At 44.2% G+C, this 20,461-nt stretch overlaps 1 protein-coding gene across 1 annotated transcript in view; it reads left to right on the forward strand.

Annotated features, from left to right (window-relative positions):
* The window catches only part of Sorcs1 (sortilin related VPS10 domain containing receptor 1), a 369,207-nt gene that overhangs the window by 341,114 nt on the left and 7,632 nt on the right, over nucleotides 1-20,461 (forward strand). Inside the window, exon 25 of the mRNA XM_033761243.1 lies at nucleotides 6,201-6,300. Coding sequence (XP_033617134.1) covers nucleotides 6,201-6,300 — 100 coding nt within the window. The remainder of the gene's footprint in view (nucleotides 1-6,200; nucleotides 6,301-20,461) is intronic.

Below are 20,461 nucleotides of genomic sequence, written 5' to 3' on the forward strand. Positions count from 1 at the left end.
TTTTTTTTTTTTTTTTTTTTTTTTTTTTTTTTTTTTTTTTGTTACTGGGATTCTAACTTGGGTCCTTGCACTTGCGAGGCGGGTGGTGGAACCACTGAGCTAAATCCCCAGCCCATTTTTGTACTTTTAAAGGAACATAAAACCCCAAGCTAGAGATAATAACTCCAATTAAGGAAATTGTATATCAGCCCGTGGTTGGATCCCAACGAAAGCAGATGCAATGATTCCACAAAGTCCATGGGAAGCCAGTATCTTTGTGGGAGAGTATTAGTATTATTATCCTGATTTAAAAGTGCCGTGGTGAGGTCGACTTCTAAGACCAGGACATATCTGGAGATTCTATGAACAGTTTTCATTGTAGATGGTCTCTAAGGCCTTTCCTCAGTGAGTCCCAGCTTCTCCGTAGTCAGCTTAGGACCCCAGTGGGAAGGCAGCGCCTCTCCTCTGACAGCCCCAGCTTACGGTTTCCACCAGAGCCCTGTGGATGCGGCTCATGCCCACATCCTGAGACAGAAGCACAGAGGGGTACTAGGGGCACGGGGCAGGCAGAGACCACTGAGTCCCACTGGAACAGCATGCACGATGGGAGGACAGAGGCGAGGCAAGGCAAATCCTGACCACAGAAACGAGCCCTTCCTTGAGGGCTGCCTCTGAACCCCAGAGGAACCTGAGAAGGGCTGAGCTGCTCCCCTTCCTCTCCCCGGCCCCTTCCTTGTGAATACACAGGCAACACTGGGAGACTGGCCATGGGTCTGAGGAAGGGAGGGCAAATATCTGGCAAAGGACTCCTGGCTCTCCTGCCCAGGCGGCCTCTGAGAGCCCTCCCATGGGAGCAGAGAAGCTGGCTCGCTGGAGCTATCTTGTCTGTGAAATAAATCGAACATTCCTCCCAGTGAGGGCCACGTGACTCTGCGATCGGGATGACGTGGCCGGGTTAATTAAGCGACCTCTGTCTGGGCAGGTTCTGAACATTCCTCCCAGTGAGGGCCACGTGACCCTGCGATCGGGATGACGTGGCTGGGTTAATTAAGCGACCTCTGTCTGGGCAGGTTCTGCCAGTCTTTCTCTGAATGAGCGAGCAAAAGTCTTCTTACCCTAAGTGGCTGAGCCCAGCTGCTCAGGAATAGAGCAAGCTCTGCTCTGTAGGCACTGCTCTCCCGTGATTCTCCCCCAGGCCGCAGGGGTGACGGGTGCACAGCTGCCTCTCCTGGAGAAAGGAAGGACAGCCAGGCTCTGTGGAGGCTGTGGTGCTGAGCGGGGGAGACGGGGAACCTCTGTGCTCTGACTTTCAGAACCCTTAAAGGGTGTGCGATGATCTGATGAGTGCCTGACTGACTGAACCAAAGGCTGAGGGAAAATATCAGCAGCAATCATGCATTTCCTCCTTGTCAGTTTGTATTATTTTCGCACATGAGAAATGCACAATCCAAACTTCACCGAAGAAAGGAAAGGCAGAACAGAAGATGCAATAGTATATTGGCAGCATTTTAAGAACCTGAACATTGAGTATGAAACGTAATTACTAATCAAGACCGTTTCTGGGTGCTCCCGTGGTCGGCCCCATCCATCCTGAGTTTTGACGTAAGGATGTGGTTGGAAAGTGGGCTCATCCACGGGGACGGTCACGGAGATAGGAAGACCTGTGCAGCGAGGCTGAGTAGTCGGACGTGGCACGAACACGGCGGGAGCCAGGGAAACTCAGAGGGAAGGAGTGCTCCTGGCCTGTGTGTTTCTGCCGGTGCAGCATCTAGCAAACTCCATTAGCACTTTAATCCAACACAGACGCTTTGTGCTGAGAAGGAACGGGACCGGTGAGCAAGCGATAAATAGGATTCAGTCACTGGCTGCATGCTTTCCCATGGCTGAGTCAGGACGCGGTGTTGTCAGAGTTGGAAAGCTCTCCCTGCACTGAACACCGCCAGGAGATCCCTGCACTGCTCTTCTCGGGGGACTTCCGGTGACTTCCAGGACCAAGTATGGGCCCGTGCCTGGCTCAGGTGAGGCTCTGTCTCAGCCGGGTACCAAGATGATACTTCTGTTCCTCCAGCCTCGTGGATAAGCATTTGCATCTGGCTCCGCCATCGCCTCGAAACTGATCAAATGTATGTGTTCTTTCAGTACCATGTTTCATAAATTCACCAGCTGCTCCGTTGTTCTTAAACTCTTTCCATACATCAGAATTTGATGATTTCCTCCTCCTAATTATCCGACAGTGTTTTGTCCTAAGGACTTCGTTAGTGATCATTGTCGTTGTTGACTCAATGCCTCCAGGCCACTCCTCCTGAGTACACAGAGGACAATGCTCCAGTTGAAGCAAGCCAGTGAGCTTGGAGAAGACGTGATTCGTGTCAGACCCAGTCAGAAGAGATGGTGCTAAAACCTGGAGAACTCCTTTCCCTCTCCTCGGTGTGCGAGGCGCGATGTCAGAGCGGTGGCTTCTGTACCAGCTCATTTTCCTGAGTGGGGTCTCCGGAGCCGCTTCCTGCAGCGGACGTGATGTATGGACAAGAAGACCTGTTGATTCCACACCCTGAGAACTGACTTCAGCCTGACCTAGTTGATTCTGGCCACCATACTCTGTCTTCATTTTTTTGTGAACAAGAAAACAGGGCAAGTTGGTGTTTTTCTTATAGCAAGTCCCGCCTGCCCGCCGTGTCCACTTAACGAAAGCCTTTCCAGTGTTTCTGCTGCGTCTCTGCCGTCCTCTGCAGTGGTACTTTAATGAAGTGTGGGCTGCGTTTGAATCATAGGCGTATTCTACAGAACAGGCAGGCACCAAGAATAATATGTTGTTTCTCTGGACGTGATTGTTTAGCCTAAGTAGATTAGGAAATGGACTGTGTAGGAGAGCAGCAGCAGAAGGATGACAATATAAAGGATAAATTAAATTTGCTAAGAAAACACACTTATCTGCAGACAGAAAAAGGGAAAGAAAGAAATTCAATTTGCTTCAGCAGGTTCTGTCTCCTTGCAATCACATCTTATTTCACTCGAATCTTTACAGGCAAGCAGTCCCTCTTCTCACAGAAGCTTCTGCCGCACTTTTCTGGAGACTGCAGTTTCTTCTACTTTTTTCATAGCACACTGCCTGAGTATTAAAAATTGTATAAAGTGGTGAAAAGTGTGTGCCTATCCTGAGGAACGGCCTATTCCAGTGGTGGCAAGCCTGGGGCACGCGTGCCATAGCAGATTCTTTGTAACCTTGAAAGCTCAAAAAGGTTCGCCATCCCTAGCCTATTCCTCGGGCCATGTGGGCCACTGGGTTTGGGGTTGGTGTTTTAACTTGCGCATTTCTCATCAGAGGTGGTGCCCTGAGTAACAAATAATGAGCTGCATGTTTTTCCATCTCCCCAAGCCCACTCAGCCAGCCCTCTCTCTAGATCTCCTGCCATCTCTTTGTCAACAGGTTCAGGAACATAATTTTAAAGGAAATGCTTTAGGACAAGTAATCAAAGCTGAAGTCTAGCCTCAAGTTTTCACATGTTGACTGGGGAAACTTATGTAAGCTCCCAGTTCTATTACATGGAGATATCAGCACCAAAACCTAAGACATGCAGTGTTAGGAAAAGTAGCCAGAACCAAGCAACTTTACCAAAATAAAATGCTCACGGCATCTAAAATAGACTTTACGGGCCGGGGATTTAGCTTAGCAGTTCGGTGGCCTGCCTTGCAAGTGCAAGGACTAGAGTTCAATCCCCGGTACCACAAAAAAAATAATAAATAGATAAAATAGACTTTAAAGTATACATAGCAGCTCTACTCCAGTGAACATCATGTAGGAGAACCACATCTGCAGATTCCACGCTGAACATATAAAATATTGTCAAAATCTGTCAACAGTCTCCTACTAATTTACGTGAGTAGAAAAGTACATGGTTCTAATTGAGGTTATTCTTGAATGAAATGTAAATTTCATTTAGTTTTGTTTCTTATGCTTCCTTTCCTTCCCATGGAGTATGCATACTTTATTGAGTGTCCTTTGATGTAAGTTAAAGACACGAAACAGTGTTTGTTACCTGGTTATTTTGCATAACATGCTTAATTTTGTAAATGATATCGATAAAGCCAAAGAAGCAGGGCTCTCCACCGCCCATCAGGAAGTTAATTATTTTCAAAAGGGACCCTTCTGGAGATTATAAATTAGAAATGCGCTGTTCTGATGAATTCTATTTTCTGGTTTAGTTATTTATATCACTCACCCGAGAAAAAGCCATCTACAAGGATAAGAAATGAGTATCACCTCACCTGGCCGAAGGGGAGAAATTATTCTCTTCCCAGTACATAGTTCCCTTTTGTCAACGGGATGGTTTCCACAAAATAGGTCTATTTCTTCATTGCTTCTGACAAGTCTTTTGTATGTGAGTTAAATATTCTTGGGGTAAGTAGATATATGTGCACATGTATTTGTAGTGTGTGCACACATACATGAAACTTAATATGTGAAATGTGTGTTGTGCGTTCTACAGACGAGACCTTTGTGAAGACCCTTCAATAAAACTCCGTTACCATGGGCCGAGGATTTAGCTCAGTGGTCCAGCCACCTGCTGCACACTGCAAGGTCCAGAGTTCGCTCCCCAGTACCCTCCCCCCAAAAAATCCATTGTCAAATGTCCTGAAAATGCTACTACCTATTGATACACGTGAAACAAGAACAGGGTTTATTAAAGAAGATGGTGGATGTCGTGCCACGTGCTGTAATCCCAGCATTGAAGGCAGCTGAGGCAGGAAAATTTCAAGTCTGAGCCCAGTCTGGGCAATTTAGTGACTTAGTGAGACCCTGTCTCAAGATAAATTTTTGAAAAAGTAGTGATGAAACCTTTTAATCTGTCTGCAGAACTCTCTTTAGAAATTCGTTCCTTCAGCAAACCTAGACCAGTCTGGAAGATTCTCAGTGTTCAAAAAAAAGAGGATCTTAATGAAGAGAAAAGGTTGTTTTCAGCCGAGTTTTAGCATAGTTTTCAGCAGGGTTTCCCAGGACAGCATCTGAGAGGCTGAGCTGGCTTGGACAGAAGGGTCCTGCCCACCTGCTCAGCAGAGTTTCTGCTGAGAAACTGCTACTCCGTTGCTCAGGGTATCAGAAGTCTCACCTTGTAATTCAGTGGAGGGGATGGAATGACAAATCCTAAAGGGAAAAGAGGGAGAAACGTAAAACTCACGATTAAAATAAAATATGAAAGCAAGGGCACCAGGTGTGTGGTTGGCTCTCAACTTTTCTGAAATTCCTCAACAATATCTGCAAAATAACACCGCCCCCCTCTAAGCAATGAACAGAATTTTACTGTGTCTTGAAATCGTAAACCGATTCTTTCAAGCCCGGGCTTTGTGCTGCATGCTTGGGTTAGGGATTCCATGGCCCGGAGTCCTGTCCCACCCGGTGCTCTGATCTGGGAGTGGCTCGGCCACTCTCCAGGCACAGGGAGCAAGGCTCAGGCAGGTTGCGACCAATGCTGTGGCTACCGTTGCTTTAGCTGTGCCACTCCAAGTTTCAGCAGACCAACATTCACTATTCCGTAAGAGTCACAAACCGCATTCTGTGAAAGCCACAGGGCAGGCAGAGTCTGGGAAGGACGGGGACAGGAAGCAGACGTACAACAATCTCACCACAGTGTGTGAATTCACTTCTCTGTTTTGGAGGGGACGGCAGTGGGGAACAAACTTAAGGTCTTTTCCCTGAGCTGCAACACCAGCCTCTTTTAGAAATTTTTATTTTGAGTCCGCTTGTCCATAACACATGCTTTCTGAACAAGCTGGGTGACTTTTCTAAGGTTGCACAGGACAATTTTTAAGATCAGAACTTATTTTATATACTGTTGACTAATGGTTTGTCTTCTGGTTGGGCCGTGCTTAAAAATATGTACATAGTCTGGAATAAAGGAATGAAATTGTATAAAACTCATACACAATTCACAGGTAAAAACCACATAACCGCATGTTATATAATTATAGTATCTATCATATCAACAAAATGTTACATATCCTATAAGATAATTAGATGGTAGAGTACATATTATGCTGCATAATATGTATTATATATTAATTATGTAATTATACCTGTGGATTATGTGCCTGCTAATTATATAACTTACGGATATAATTAAATACAGGTACTAGAGTGCTGTGACAAGCTTTGGTATCTCTCAGTCTGCCCACCGTCACTATGACAGTTTTGGTGGTACTAACCACGAAGCTTCTTCTTTCAGATATCAGAGGTCCTGATCCACAAGCTCAACCAGAACTCGGTGCACTTCGAGCTGAAGCCTGGGGTCCAGGTTCTGGTCCATGCAGCTCACTTGACAGCAGGTCAGTGTTCACATCCCAGGATTGCAGCCGTGACCCCAGTGGGGACCCGTTTGTGTCTCTTTCACCAAACTGGGGCCTGATGTTTCTATTGCTGAGCATACACTGGGCACCAGTTCTGAAAGTTTCCTTGCCTCACATTTCCGCATTAAGGAGGAGGCAGTTAGACACCAGAATGCAGTGATATTTCCTACTTAGTTTCTGGAAAAATACTGTCAAAGAGTTCCTTAGTCATCTCCCCACACAACTGCAGGCTTCATTTTAACAGCCCTCTTGAAAATAAACTTATAAATAAACTTTTTTCAAGTTTTTTGCAAAGGCCTATTTTCCCATCATCTTACAAAAAAAAATTGCAGGCTTCATTTTAACAGCCCTCTTGAAAATAAACTTATAAATAAACTTTTTTCAAGTTTTTTTGCAAAGGCCTATTTTCCCATCATCTTACAAAAAAAATTTTTTTTTTTTCTAATGTGATGCAGGGGAAATAGCGGGGATTTGGGAATTACATGGGCCTTGGCAGGGAAGGTAATCTCAATTTGGGTATGTCTCTTTGCCTTTAAAGCAGGATGAGAAATACTTTTTTTTTAAACTATGGAAATGTTTCAGTGACAAAACTAGGAATCCTGAGCATTTATAAATCGATATTATTTGAATCAACTGTGCATATTAATAATAAATTAAATGGGTCATATTTACTGGGCACTTATATTTGCAGATTCTGGTGTTCCGTGAAGTACAAATGCTAGTAGAGAGGGTTGTTGTTTCCGCAAACGCATAATCTGGCTGCAGTACGGGAACTTGGCCGGTAAGAGTGGTCAGGGTGCAGAGGACAGCACGATGGAGGTGTCTCAGTAAGCCAAGCGCACGCATGCTGTGTTTGTCCTCCTCTCATCACTGGCCCAGGACACCAGATGCCCACAGCTTAAGGATGGAAAAGTTTATTTTGACTCACAGCTGCAGCCCGTAGTCTGCTGGCTCCAGGACAGACATCCTGTGGAGGAAAGTCCAGGGAGGAAAGCTGCTCACATCATGGTGGTCAGAAAGCAGAAAGAAGGGATGCGCCAGGAGGGAGATGGCCCTTTGTGGGTCACACTCCCGACGATCCAGCTCCACACACTCCCTACCCCTCACCAGCAAGTTAGCTGTGAGGCCCCCGGGACCCTTCAGAAAGCCCTGCCTCTGAGCACTGTAGAGTTTTGGGTTCATTCTTGGTCTGAAGCATAGTGAATGCTTACGTAGAGAGGAACCATGGTGTAGTTAAGCATTTGGATTCTGTTGTATTTTAATGCACTACAGCGAGGTCACAAATTTCAATCTTGTTCTGATACTCACTCTGTAGACCTAGAAAACAGATTTAAATCTTAGTTACCTCAGAAACGACGAAGGTACCTACGAGAGAAGATTAGGTTAATTCAGGCAATGCACTTAGGGTAGAGGCTGGCACAGACAAGGTATTACTTTTATTTTTATTCTTTTTGATTATTAACAACCAAAGTTGTATAAGAAATTCAAAGCAGAGATTAATTGTATCTGGTCAAAATGATATAAAGTATTTTATAGAAGGAGCATTTTGTGGGGAAGAGATCATTCCGAGCTTCAAGCACCAAGGAGAGAAAGGACCAGGGGCTAAGGTGGCCAGTTTTGTGAAGACAAAGAACAGTGGTTTCCAGCTCCATCCTCTCATTTCCCAGAGACACTTGGACATGCTCATAAATGTGGAGGAAAGACACTGACCATTCTTTCTGCTGGATTTTATCTTTTATAAAATTAGAATTCCATAGAATTTTGTTTCAAAAAATTCCATTGCCGGGCAGGGGATTTAGCTTAGTGGCACTGTGCCCACCTCACAAATTCAAGGACCTGAGTTTGATCCCCAATACCAAAAAAGAAAATCCACTGCCTTAAATAAATAAAGGTTTAAAAGTCATTGTTGGTACATATGGGAGTTGGAGGTGGATTGAGGAAGACTCAGGGTGGATCAATTGTAATACTTTAGAGGCTTCTGGGAAGCCAGTAAAACCTTTAAAGAGATGTGTGAGATTTAATTAACCGAATGAACTAGCCTGAGATGGGACAGACAGGACCTCATACTCCTCCCCCCACCTGAAGTAGAGATGGCTCTCCTGGCGTTTATTGGCTGAAAACCACCGAATCTTATAACTCATAATGAACTCATAATGGTTCTTGGAAGGGATACAGCCAACTAGTTCATCCTGTGTGATGTAAGATTTGCTTTATAGCATACTAAGCTCCTGAATGAATATTACTCTCAGAAAGCATATTGTGCTGTTTGGCAGCTTGATTTATCAGAAAATACTCTTTAACTATTAACAAAAAGACTCTATTGGAAGGGAGAGTTCTAGATGAAAGTCCACAGGAAACTAGTCACGTTTCTCTAGATCTTTAATTCTGGAGACTATTTACATTTCTTCTCTTTGCTTCCTCCCATTGGTTATTGTCTGTACATATTTTATATTTAATTTACTGTTGTATTATACTCCAAATGTGACTCCAATTATTGGGGTGAATTTGGAATCTTATCTCAATTGATATTTGAAGAAATTTTCTTATGTGGAGAACTGGTTTAGTTGAGAGGAAGATGAAAATTGCTGACCTTAATGTAGGTAACTAGGTGAGATGTTTTGGCTGGTGGCTTGGCCATGAAAACCACATTGAAAGGTCACCTCACAGTCTGTGCATCTGCAGTTCTGTGCAGAAAGTCTATTCCTGGTAACTGTGGAGGAGTCATCCCACTGGTGTAAGCTCAAGATGGCAGGAAATGCGTAGTGGGAAGATTTGAAAGTCTTTCCCATTCATGTTTGTAGTTCATTCACAGCTGGGAGTTTGAGAGCAAGAGTCAGATTCCTGGGATGCAGTCCTGGCAGAAGGGAGTGTGTTACTGAGAGCCCAGGTAAGCACGGTGAGATTTGGAGGAGAGCTCTCTGCAGCACAGGAAAACAGAATGCAAGGTTTCCAAGATGACGCAAAGAAAAATGCAGCTCCACAAAAGCATGCAGCCTTACATCGGACCAGTTTTAAAAAGTGAGGAATTTCTTTGACTTCCAGCCATTTTGACTAATCAGTCATTTTTTTTTACCCCCAATTAGATTTGACAGCAGAGTCTTTTAGCAGTCAAATTCCAAGCCTGGCCGGCTGGCATTACTGAGATATCTGTATTGGCTGGCTGTAAATGATACTGATGTAAACTTTTATGTGGAAAGGGAATGTCATTTTAAGGAGTAAAGGAGCAGAGTACCCAAAATGACAGATGGAATGAGTCATAGAAATTTGGGGTTTATGGATTTCAGTATTAGAACAGGCAGAATCCACAGGTGCTGAGTCCATCTGGGCCAGAATTTCATGTACATAAAGCAAGACTGTTAAATCTGGCACTTTTCCACAATTGTGATAAAGAAATAAAATACATTAGAGATCAGCTTGTTGTTTGAGACTGATCAGAAATTGACTAACTATGTGATTTAGAAAAAGTAAAACCAAAATTATTTGAACAGGGCAATGGACTCTGTCTACCAAAGATGATAGAGGGAACCTTTGCATGTGGAAAACTTGACACTTTTGGGTTGAGGCTGGGAAGATTGAGGTCCTTGCTATGATTTCTTTTATTAAGTGGAAAATGAACAGATTCATATCTGAGTGGCTAACCAGAGAAGGGAGAGGAAGACGGGAGAAAGGAGAAAAAGTGAAGAAGACTGTTTGATATGGAACTTTCAACCCACTCCCTTTCCCTTCTCATTTCCCCTGCAGAAAGGGAAAAGGGGCATCGTTTGTCAGATTTCATGTCTCATCAGCAGGACTGTGGGGTCTTCCCAGGGACCATCATAGCTGCTGTAATCCATTAAGCACACAGCAGATTTTCAGCAGGCTTCTTTGAAAAATGCTGAATCTGGACTAAGTTGTCGGTGAGAGAGGCAATGCACAATTTGGATTGTCTACCCGAGAAAAGCACTGTCTGCTTTCAGGAGCTTGCTAACCTTATTTTGTTTTTCAAGTCCAGTTCCCTGTTTTCTTTTATGGGAACACAGAAAAGCATTTGCAGATGCCTGACTATCATTACAGAATGAATTTTGTTTTTCCCTACATGTTCTCCTTGGGAATTCATCATCTTGGGTGTCTCAGTTGAGCTAACTTTGAATGTAGTCCTCATTCAGTTTGGTTCTTAGTCATTCCTGTGCTCCTCGGTTCCCATCGGATTCCTCTTGAGGCCCAGCCACTCCTTATAGCTCTGTTTCTGAAATTCTCATTGCAGGAGATGTGAAATACTATGAAAAAGGGGAGATAATGAAAAGCACATTATTCAGAAAGCCCGGGGAGGGTCATGGCCTTTGGATCTCAGAATCTCATGGCAGGTAATGTCCATGGCTAGCAGAAAGAAGCTGTGATATTGTAAAGCAACCCAGAGTGTTGGAAAAGGAAGTTTAATCAGGCTGTAAGGTAGGCTGGAACCACTGGTGCTCGGACCAAAGTGTTATTTTGTCCAAGACCAGCCTGCGTCCTTCCCCCTTCTTCCTCACCTGGCTGCATTCCCTAAATCCATTTGAATTGTAAGGCTCAGCTCCATGCCAACATTTGCATGATGTCTTCCCCTTATCTGAACTCTCACACAGGTTTAAATCTGCCCCATTCGAATATTGACCGTCATGACCCTCGTTACCACTGTCTTCATCCCTGCTGGACTGTCTTGTGGGTATGGTGGTTGTGTCTTTAGCCTTCACTCATATCTATCAGTGAACATGTGCCTGTCACATGCTTGAGGAATATTGTTTTCCTAAATGATGCTCCGCAAAGCCTCCTGGGCGAGTAGGCGGGGCTTTGGGAAGGTGATCAGATCATGCTGTTATGCATCAGTGGATTCGTCCCTAATGAGTCTGTAGCTGTCTGTGAGGAGGTGAAGCCTGGTCGGAGGAGGTGAAGCACTGGGGATGTGACCAGCAAAGGTCTCTCTTTCTCCTTTCCCTCTTGCTCTCTTGCTCTGTTTCCTGTCTACCCTGCCATGAGCAACCCCATCTGCCATCTGCCCTGCCTTGGAGCCAGCTGAATATGAACTGAAAATTCTATAAACTGTGCAACTAAATATACCTTTCCAGTTTAGAGCTGTGAGCTTTGGGAATTGTGTCTCGGTGGCATGAAAGTTACTAAGACATACGCTGTAGCCAGGAGAGACAGACTCTCAGCCTCCCAGTTAAAACTTCGGTCTGATTTATTTGATCGTCAATCTGTCTCCACAGTATACTACCCCCTTTCATCAATCACCTAATTGGTGGGAGCTTGTGTCCATGTATCCAATAAGCATCCAGGGAAAACCTGTCTCATAATCTGTCTTTCTTTCCCTAATGATAAGTATTAAAATTTTATATATGCACTGGGAATAGGTCACTTGTAGGGTAATCGGAGCTATACTCCCTCAAGTTCTGTCTCAGTACAAGAGATCCAAGGAGAATTGAAGAGCAAGAGGCTGTAACTGGGGGAGACTGAGTCAAGTGCAACCCCCGGGTCCTTATATTACTACTCTGGTCACAGGAAGGAGGCTCTCCAGTATCAGAAAGCAATCTCACCTCAGGGAGGAGCTCAGCGTACACACCTGCACTGCGCAGTCCTCACTTTCGCAAACCAACCACACCTTTTCACATCTTCTCCACCAGCTTCCTTGCCCTCCATTTCTCTCGCATGAACATTTTCAGGTTTTCAGAGTGACGATGTCATGTTAAGGAGAGTTTTGCCAGAGATTCTGGGAAGCTCTAAATCTTACACAAGCTGTTTGATTTCTCCAGATACTTGGGGAGCTGGGCTACTAAGAAAACATCTCCAAAATGCCAGTAGTTTTGGCCTTGCCACTCTAACTTGGAATTCACTCAAGGATGCTGCCCATTTCAGATTCATCATCTTATTCCTTGCAGGACTAAATAGGTTGCCTTGCAATTATTCCTTTAAATCTGTGGTTCCTCAAGGAACACATCATGAATTAGGACCCTCACTCTCTCCACAATGGCCAGGCCTGAGGCACAGATACTACTAGTTCTAAATGAAAAGAATGAAAGCAGCAGGTGCAAGTCTTCAATAATGAGGAGCCTTTAGGGTGATTAGCATTTCACTGAAAGGAGAGAAAATAAGCAGGCCAGGGTGAGAGGCTTGGTTGGGCAAAGTTGTGATGGATACATCTCCTGTCACGGTCTGGGACATCATACATTCATAGGTGGTGTGTTCACTGAAGGTAAAACTGTGGGCAAAGGAAGAGAGACAAGATTCAAGGAAAACACACCAGGCTTTCGTAAACTTTGCTGTTCGTTATCCATGTGTGCTTAAGGAGAAGCTTTCATTAGTGCAGATTTAACATGATGAAAGTACGGTAAAAATGGGAAAGAGAAGAAGAGGAAGAGGAAGAAAGGATGTTCTCAATGACAAATGTGGGTAATAGCCCATGATCCTTTCTAGAAGGTTTCAGCACATGTGGAAAGAGATGGTCATTTATCTGATGGAGATGAAGACCTAGGAGGAAGAGCCCTTTCTTGCTTGTCCCATAAGATAGTCGTTTATATTCAGTTTCCTGTCACATATCATATAAACAAAAACACCATCAGGAAGTTGGAAATTGGAGTGTAAAACCTAAGTAAGGAGAGCAGGACCAGAATTGTACATTAAACCATGAGCTGTAATTTGCTACCACTCTCCAGATTCTTAGGTGAAAGGAATCTGTTGACAGGTGACAAATTAAAACTGTAATTGCTGATGCAAATATTTCAAGCCACATCAAAACTTTGGTTTTTTTTTGTTTTGTTTTGTTTTTTTCTTTTTTGTACCAGGGATCGAACTCGGGTCCTTGTGCTTGCAAGGCAGGCAGCGGAACCACTGAGCTAAATCCCTGGCCCACATCAAAACTTTGAATCTTTGTTTTTATGATCATCCAAACTGGTGTCTAAATTCAGTACTTTCATTCTTTTTACAAGGGATGATCAAACTGTATGGTGAGTGTTTAAATAAAAACACTTACTACAGTAAAAGACACATTGCCACTAATCCTCCTCAGAGTACCTCGGAGTACTTCTCCTCACATGGAACAACATCATCCTTGCCATTTTCTTCAGTAGTTCGGAAGTTTACGTTTGTAAGTGTTTTTATGTGCTGGGTTCAAAAATGCACTGAATGCTTCTGGGGCATTCCCTCCAAAAGCAAAGCAGGCTCATTAAAACAAACAAACAAACAAAAACATTACGTTGTGTCTTAGTCCACCTTATTCACTAGGTCTGATACCATGCAAATCCTGGCCCTTTCCCAGTCAAAATGGCCATGAAGGTAAATAGTGTGAATCCACTAAGGACCTCAGGGCTGCTATGAAAAGCACAGCTAAAGACATTCACAAAAGAGGACTTTTAGAATTACTTCCTAAAGTGTCAAGAATAATGGAGTAAGTGGGCTTGAAGTGAGGGGAGGATTTGGAGGAGACTGATGCTAACGTGTCTTTTACTATAATACAAAACTTTAAAAATATGAACATGCACTGTATTTTAAAATCACACCTCATATTTGGCTGGGGCCAGGGCCATGGGAAGCAGCATGAAAGCTTGTTGATTCTTCTGTGGTGGAACAGATAAGTCTGTACATGAGAACAGGATGTAAACAGAGCAATTGAGGCCCCCAAGGGGCCACGCTGACATTGTGTTTGGGAACACAAAAGCCTAACTGAATTAGTCCATACTGAGTGGAAAACAACCTTTTCTCAGGTTGGGATTTCTGCAAAAGGGATTAGAAAAGCTCGGGCTGCCTGGTTCTTTCAAATCATTTGGAATCAATAAAATACCACATTCTGTGGGAAAAACTATTTCCAACCCAGAGTAGGAGATCGGTGCTGTCAAGCACTTGTTTCGACTGATGAACTGCAGTTCTACAAAACACTTTTTTGTGTGAGGCCTCACTGCACATAGCAAAGGGCGGGACTCACAAAAATTCCATGGGAGCACCTGCATCTTTAGCAAGTTTCCCATGTAATTCTTACACCACCAACCCCTCACCAGGATCAACAGCTGCTCCACTGGCAGAAACCCATCTGCAGAACCAGGGAAGGGAAGGCGGCTGCCTATTTCCAGCAATAAATCTGATTTACATCCAGGGCATCCACCAAAAGAGAGAAATCAGAAGACTCTGTTATATTAGATAGAGCAGGCAATTAATACATTAACAGCTAATTTTTTCAGTGTAGAGACAACCTGTTTGGAAGAATGCACAGATGACAGCAGGGGAAGGAGGAAAGAGGAAGCCCATCTCCAAACCAGGGCTGCACTGTATCCTTAATCTGGATGCACGGCCAAGGCCAGCCTACAACTGTGGTCCCAGAGCTGTTGAAAAATGATTAAAATATGAAGTAGAACCCTACTGGCAGATGTCATTGCATAGCCACTGGTTTTATGAGAGTTAAACAAATGATATTATCGAGATGCTTTTCCTGAGATGCCGGCGTGAGCAGGAAATGAAGCACCCACATCTGACTGCTATCTTTCTGCACATAGCTCAGACTTGGGATGTTGCTGCTCTCTGCTTAGCTTTCCACTTGAGTCACGGTTTTCCTGGAGTTTTGGGACACAGATGCAAAAACAGAGGAAAGGTTACTATTTCTCCAGGAGCCTCAAGTATCAGATGAAATAAAAACATGAAAGAGAAACCACATAATAATGTTGCTCCCACCCCCTGTGGTCCGTCAGTCAGCCTGTTTGCGCAGCTGTTCTTAGGGAGAATGTCCTTCTCCAAGGGCGAATGTGGGCGTCGTAATAAAACTCTTATCTCGGTCATCTCGGCCTCCACATGGTTGAGGACGGCTGTGATTTCTTTTCAGGTGTAATAAAAAGATATTATCCCAGAGATATTAGAGAACTAATACTCCAGGCTTTAGCTTGCTACCGCCAGATGTGTTCTGAGTAAAGGTTGGGGAGGAGAAGAAACTAGATTTCAGCCTAAGCTGAGATAACACCGTGAAGTTTGAACTTCAGCTTCACGCAGAGAAAGACACTTTCCATTCGAAGGTAGAATTAGCGTTCGTTAAGAAGCTTTAGGAATGTTAGTATAATCCAAGCCACGTCTTACGTGCAAATGCCAAATACTCTAAACTGTAAAGGGAAATAAATTGTCTCAATAACATTTTCCATTTAGGAATGAAATTAGCACTAGCGAGACTCTTCCACGGCCAATAAATTTTTCTGTCTCTTTAGTCTCTAGTTGCTTATTACAGTTATTACTTACAAGTCTTTTGTGAGTACAGTCCTGGGGGTAATATTTTGCTTTCCTCCTGTTTCTCCCAAAATTAATTTTTTTTTCCTCTCCTCATGTAATTAGTCATCTTCACAGATGCTTGGAACCAGTGGTTTTGACATTTATGAAACCATCCTGGTGTTATAATAAATAATACCAAGTGCTAAGAGATCTGAATAGATCCCCCCTCCCCAGCGTGATTAAGCGAGTGAGACGAGACACTTGTATAAGTCCATGGAGGGACAATAACGCAGTTACTCTCAAACTTCTCATCAGCGTTTTTATCAAGATTACCTGTGCCCACAAAAGAGATGGCAATGACCACCAGATAATTGCGTCAGCAGACCACATTTGAGAATTATCTAGAAACTGTTGGTCAGAAACAAGGTAAGACGTGCATCAGATTGGAAATAAGTGGTAGTTGAGACACAGAAATGCAAGACTGTACGCGAAAGGCAAAGCAGGCAGCTATGAGAAAAAAGAAGCTAGGCAAGCAGATCTAGAATACAGGAAGATTCTAGAGTCGAAGACACAGTACCCTTCAGATGTCCAGTTTCTTATACCCAGGGCTGTCCTGGACTATGTCTGTTGTGTCAGTACAAGTTTGAGTAGCACGCTCTGTTTTCTTAAAGTGTTCTGTTTTAGAGGAGAACATTTATTGCTATCTGGTTTTCACTGTACCATCCTGACAGTAAAGACAGAAGTCCATACCAAGAATTGAATACTGTAAAGCCAGAAGTGAATATTTTGCTAGTGGTATGTTTAGCCAGTTCAAAGAGAGGGTTTTGAGGAGAACAAGTAGACTGTTGTTATGTTATAACCCCCTGGGAAGTTCATTGAACAACAGGGAGCATTTATTTTTACTAATGAGTCTGTGGAGCAGCTCAGCAGCCCTTTCAGGCTTTCTGGTATCATTTAGGGACCTCTGCTGCTCTTGGCTTGGGCTGGCCCACAGGTTGACCGACTAACCTCCCCCACAGGCTCCGACCCTTCAGAAGGCAGTTCTGGGCTAGATTGCATATGTAGTAGTAGGATTCAGGTAGGGAACACAGGTAGACAAGGCTGTGAAGGCCACGATGAGCACAGCATCAGTTCTAGAGTGTTCCATGGCCAAATACAGGTTAGGATGGTGGCACAGGCCCAAAGGGGAGAGGAAACAGACTTCACTGCTTGGCAGGAGGTGATTCAAACTCAGGGCATTCGGTTTGGACTCAGAAAAGGGTAGAGAATTGGGGCAGCCATGTAGTGAGTCTACTCGAGGCTGACTGTTCACTTTGGGGGAGCTTGGAGAGTTTTATAAAAGTGTATAGAACTCTCTCCTAGAATCATAACCAGATTGATCTACACTAAGTGATAAAATGCATATTTTTTGTTGTTTTCTTTTAGTGACCAAGAGAATACAAAGGTCAGGCATGTCTTGCAGATATGAACTGAACAGTTTTTGAAGTGAGTAGTCTCAGAGTGTTATATAATATCACTTGTGCTTGTGGATGGATTTCCAAGGTCCCTTCTCAGACACCGTATCAGTCCATTTTGCATTACTGTAATGAAATGGCTAAGGCTAGGAATACAGAAAAGTTTATCTAGCTCAAAATTGTGGAAGTTGAAAGATCCCCATCTGGCTTTCCTGCAAGAAGAATCTTGAGATGGCTTAGAGCATAGCATTGCAAGAGACAAGGATTCAGTGTCTGTCTCTCTGTCTGTCTGTCTGTCTCTCCTTGTAAAGCTACTAGCATTCAGTCCAGGGAAGTCCCCCTTGATCTAAGTACTCCTATGCTTTTCAAAAGAACCCGCCTCTAAACACCACGGTCAGATTAAATTTCCACTATCTCACTACCTCACAATGCAGATATGGAGATTATATTTCCATACAAGAGTCCTTGGGGGTGCAGTCAGACCACATTCATAGCATCTGAGACTAATGCATTTTTCTCATGCACATCATAGGAAACTGTATTCCCACAAGTGCTCCAGGTAATTTTGATTCAGGTGGTTGTTAAACTGCATTTTGACAAAAACTTTGTATAGTAACCAGGGTTCCTTGTGAACTTTCAACCCTAGAAAACAAAAAGGCTTCCTTTATTCTTTCATGTCTTCTGGGTTTTCGTTACATGGCCAAATGACCTCACCTTTCTAGGACACGGGCTCCCGAAGACCCATCCTCACTTGAAATCCAGTCACAGAGCTTCAAGAGTCAGAACAGTTACAAGTCAAACTGAGGCACATTAAAACTGTGAAGAGTTTATTTGGCAAACAACATTCCTTAGTAGCACATCAGTGGTCCATCAGCCCGAAGGGCAATGGCTTTTATGGATGGAATGTGTAAGAAGGCAAAGAAAACATTGCTTGCTATGTTGAGGAGAAGTAGTCTCCTTAGAGAGTTCCAACAGAAAGCTCCTAGTTAGAGCTGAGCACTTCCTGGGTTCGACTTACATTCTGTTGTCCTAGATGGGACTGTTTACATTGAGCTGGGCTGTGATCGCTTATGTAGGAGACCGGGCCACTATAGCTCGGTCATTCGGATGGGCTCCTGGGTGGTTCCTTAGCCAATTGATAGCATGCAGGCTGGCCGCAGTCCCATGGCTGTATGCCAGTGTTGTAAAGTAATCACCAGGGTTCCCACGATGGAGTTTGCTTTGAACCGAGGGAAGGCACATTGGCCAAATGAGCTTGCTTTGCAAGTAGAAATCTTTCTGTCCATCTTGCACTCTAGAGAAGCTTTTTTGTGCTATAGCCACATCACCATTGTCGCTCCACCCCACCAAAAAACAAAAAAACAAAAAAAAAAGAGAAAAAACATTGAGATCACGTGGATTTTTATATTCAAAGCATATAACTGAAGCCTGATTTGCATCTGCTTTGGAGGCAGGAGAAGACCAAAAAAATCCAGGTAAGATGAAATCACTTCTGCAACTTCTTGACAGTGCTAACTTCTGCATGAGAAGTATGGTTACAGCTCAGAATTTCAGGGCCACAGTGCAGGTTGACACTCACGAAGAAGGTCCCTGTGATAGGAAGAGAGTGGCCCCAGGACAGCAGTGTGGTGTCTGCTCCGATGTTAAACCAAGCAGCGAGGCAGAGCTGCAGCAAAAGGGAAAGCAGTGCTCCCCAGGAGGCTTTTCCTGGGGTGTGTGCAGACCCAGGTCTCAGTCTGTGACCCAGGCACCTGGAAGCACTAGGGTAAATTTCGATGGATTCTTTCCCGCAGGACTGTAAACCTTTTGTACACTGACATGTGTCATGAACCTCCAGGTGAGGAAATGGCAAATGCAGTTTTTGTCAACATTACCTCCCCGTGGGACTCGGGGATCATCTTTGAGCGCTGTTTTCACACAGAATCCACTTTCAGAAATGTGCTAGTGATGAGGTGACCATGAAAAATGCGGGCGTGTGCTGTGTGCCAGACACTGACAGTGCTTTGTGGATTCCTCTCTTTGTATCCTCACAGCCAGCTCCGCCTCAGTGTTGCTTTTATCTCCACATTGCAGACGAGGAAACAGGCTCAGGTTGAGTGATGTAGCTCATAAATGGCAAAGCCAGGATCTGATTCCCAAAGGGGGTTTTGCGTTGAGTCTCATACACACAACCATGACAGTTTATGAGCACTTACTCTATGTTAATCACTTTTCACAAGAAGATGTGTTTATTGCTCTAAGTATTCCCATAATTATGATGAGCTGAGTCCTCATGAACAGAACATAATAATTCAAAGCATTTCTAAGTTCCTCGTGGGATTTTGCAAATAACTTGTGTCAGCACCAGGCCTTAGGAATGGCTAGTGACTTGGAGGATTGCTTGTGTCCGTGTTTTGTTCTGTGCATTTATAGCAGCAGAAAAACTGCTCAGCACTTTTCTCCCACAGGTCCGCCCCATTTCGGCTGTAATCGGAGAGGGATTAATTTATGCTAATTCCACACAAAAAGCCAAAGCCTGTTTATTGCCAGTTGCCATTCCTCAGCAAAACAAGCACAAACGCACCTGAGTGTCCGGCAGATTAAGATACGCAGCTGCTGTTGGGTGGCGCAGTGATAGACCCGTTTGTGTTCAGGCACAGGTCAGCAAGCAGAAGCCAGGAGGGGACGCAGAGGGCCTGGTTCTCAGTCTCTCCCCGCTCTGTCTTCCATCCGCGGCTTGCTGCCTCCAAGAAAGAACGTGGCCACGCAAAGCTAGGGAGTGGGATGCGTGATGCCCAGTTTCAGATCCCCGTGGGGAAGGAAGCTTGTTTCCCTGGAAGAATGTTGATTTACCCCATGGTGTTCATGCAGCTTCTTCAAGAAGATAATGTGCATGTGAACGGTTTAGGATGGAAAGAGCAACCTTGTGATGAGAAGAAAGATGGGAGAAGGGAAGAGAAGGGAAATAAGAGTGTGTGTGTGTGTGTGTGTGTGTGTGTGCACCTGCTCATATGTATGTTTGCTTTTGTGTTCTGGAGAACCTGGCCAAGGTGATTTCCTCTTTTAATTTTCCAGTATTTCTGATGCTGCCCCTTGAAGTGAGCCCTGCCTTGCTCTTGCTTGCACCTCTGAGTCATTCTGGTTGTGCTACAGGAGCATTCAGCGAGCGGGGAGAGGTTTAACTGCGTCCACCTTCCCCCACCTGGGCCGTGTGGCCCCTCGCTGGACCTGCACCTGTTCTTTCTGATTAAGGGTTTGCATTGGAAGATTGCCTTGAAAATGCCTTTTTATTTTTTCGTGTGAGGATGGAGCTGGGCCAATGGAGAAAAAGAGCAATTTTATCTCTTAGAAATACAGATGATAAGATTATATGTTACCTGAGCTTTGCTTCAAAAAATCCAGTGGCTGGGTTGTGGGAATTAGAGGGGACAGAGAGTAAGCAAGCCTGGCTGCCAGTGAGGCTGAAGAGTGAGCAAATGAGGTGGAATTCAGTGTCTCTATTTCTTCCCTCCCCT

Source organism: Fukomys damarensis, unplaced genomic scaffold (genome assembly GCF_012274545.1).
Source record: "Fukomys damarensis isolate Sample0158 unplaced genomic scaffold, DMR_v1.0_HiC HiC_scaffold_8, whole genome shotgun sequence".
NCBI classification, from domain to species: domain Eukaryota; kingdom Metazoa; phylum Chordata; class Mammalia; order Rodentia; family Bathyergidae; genus Fukomys; species Fukomys damarensis.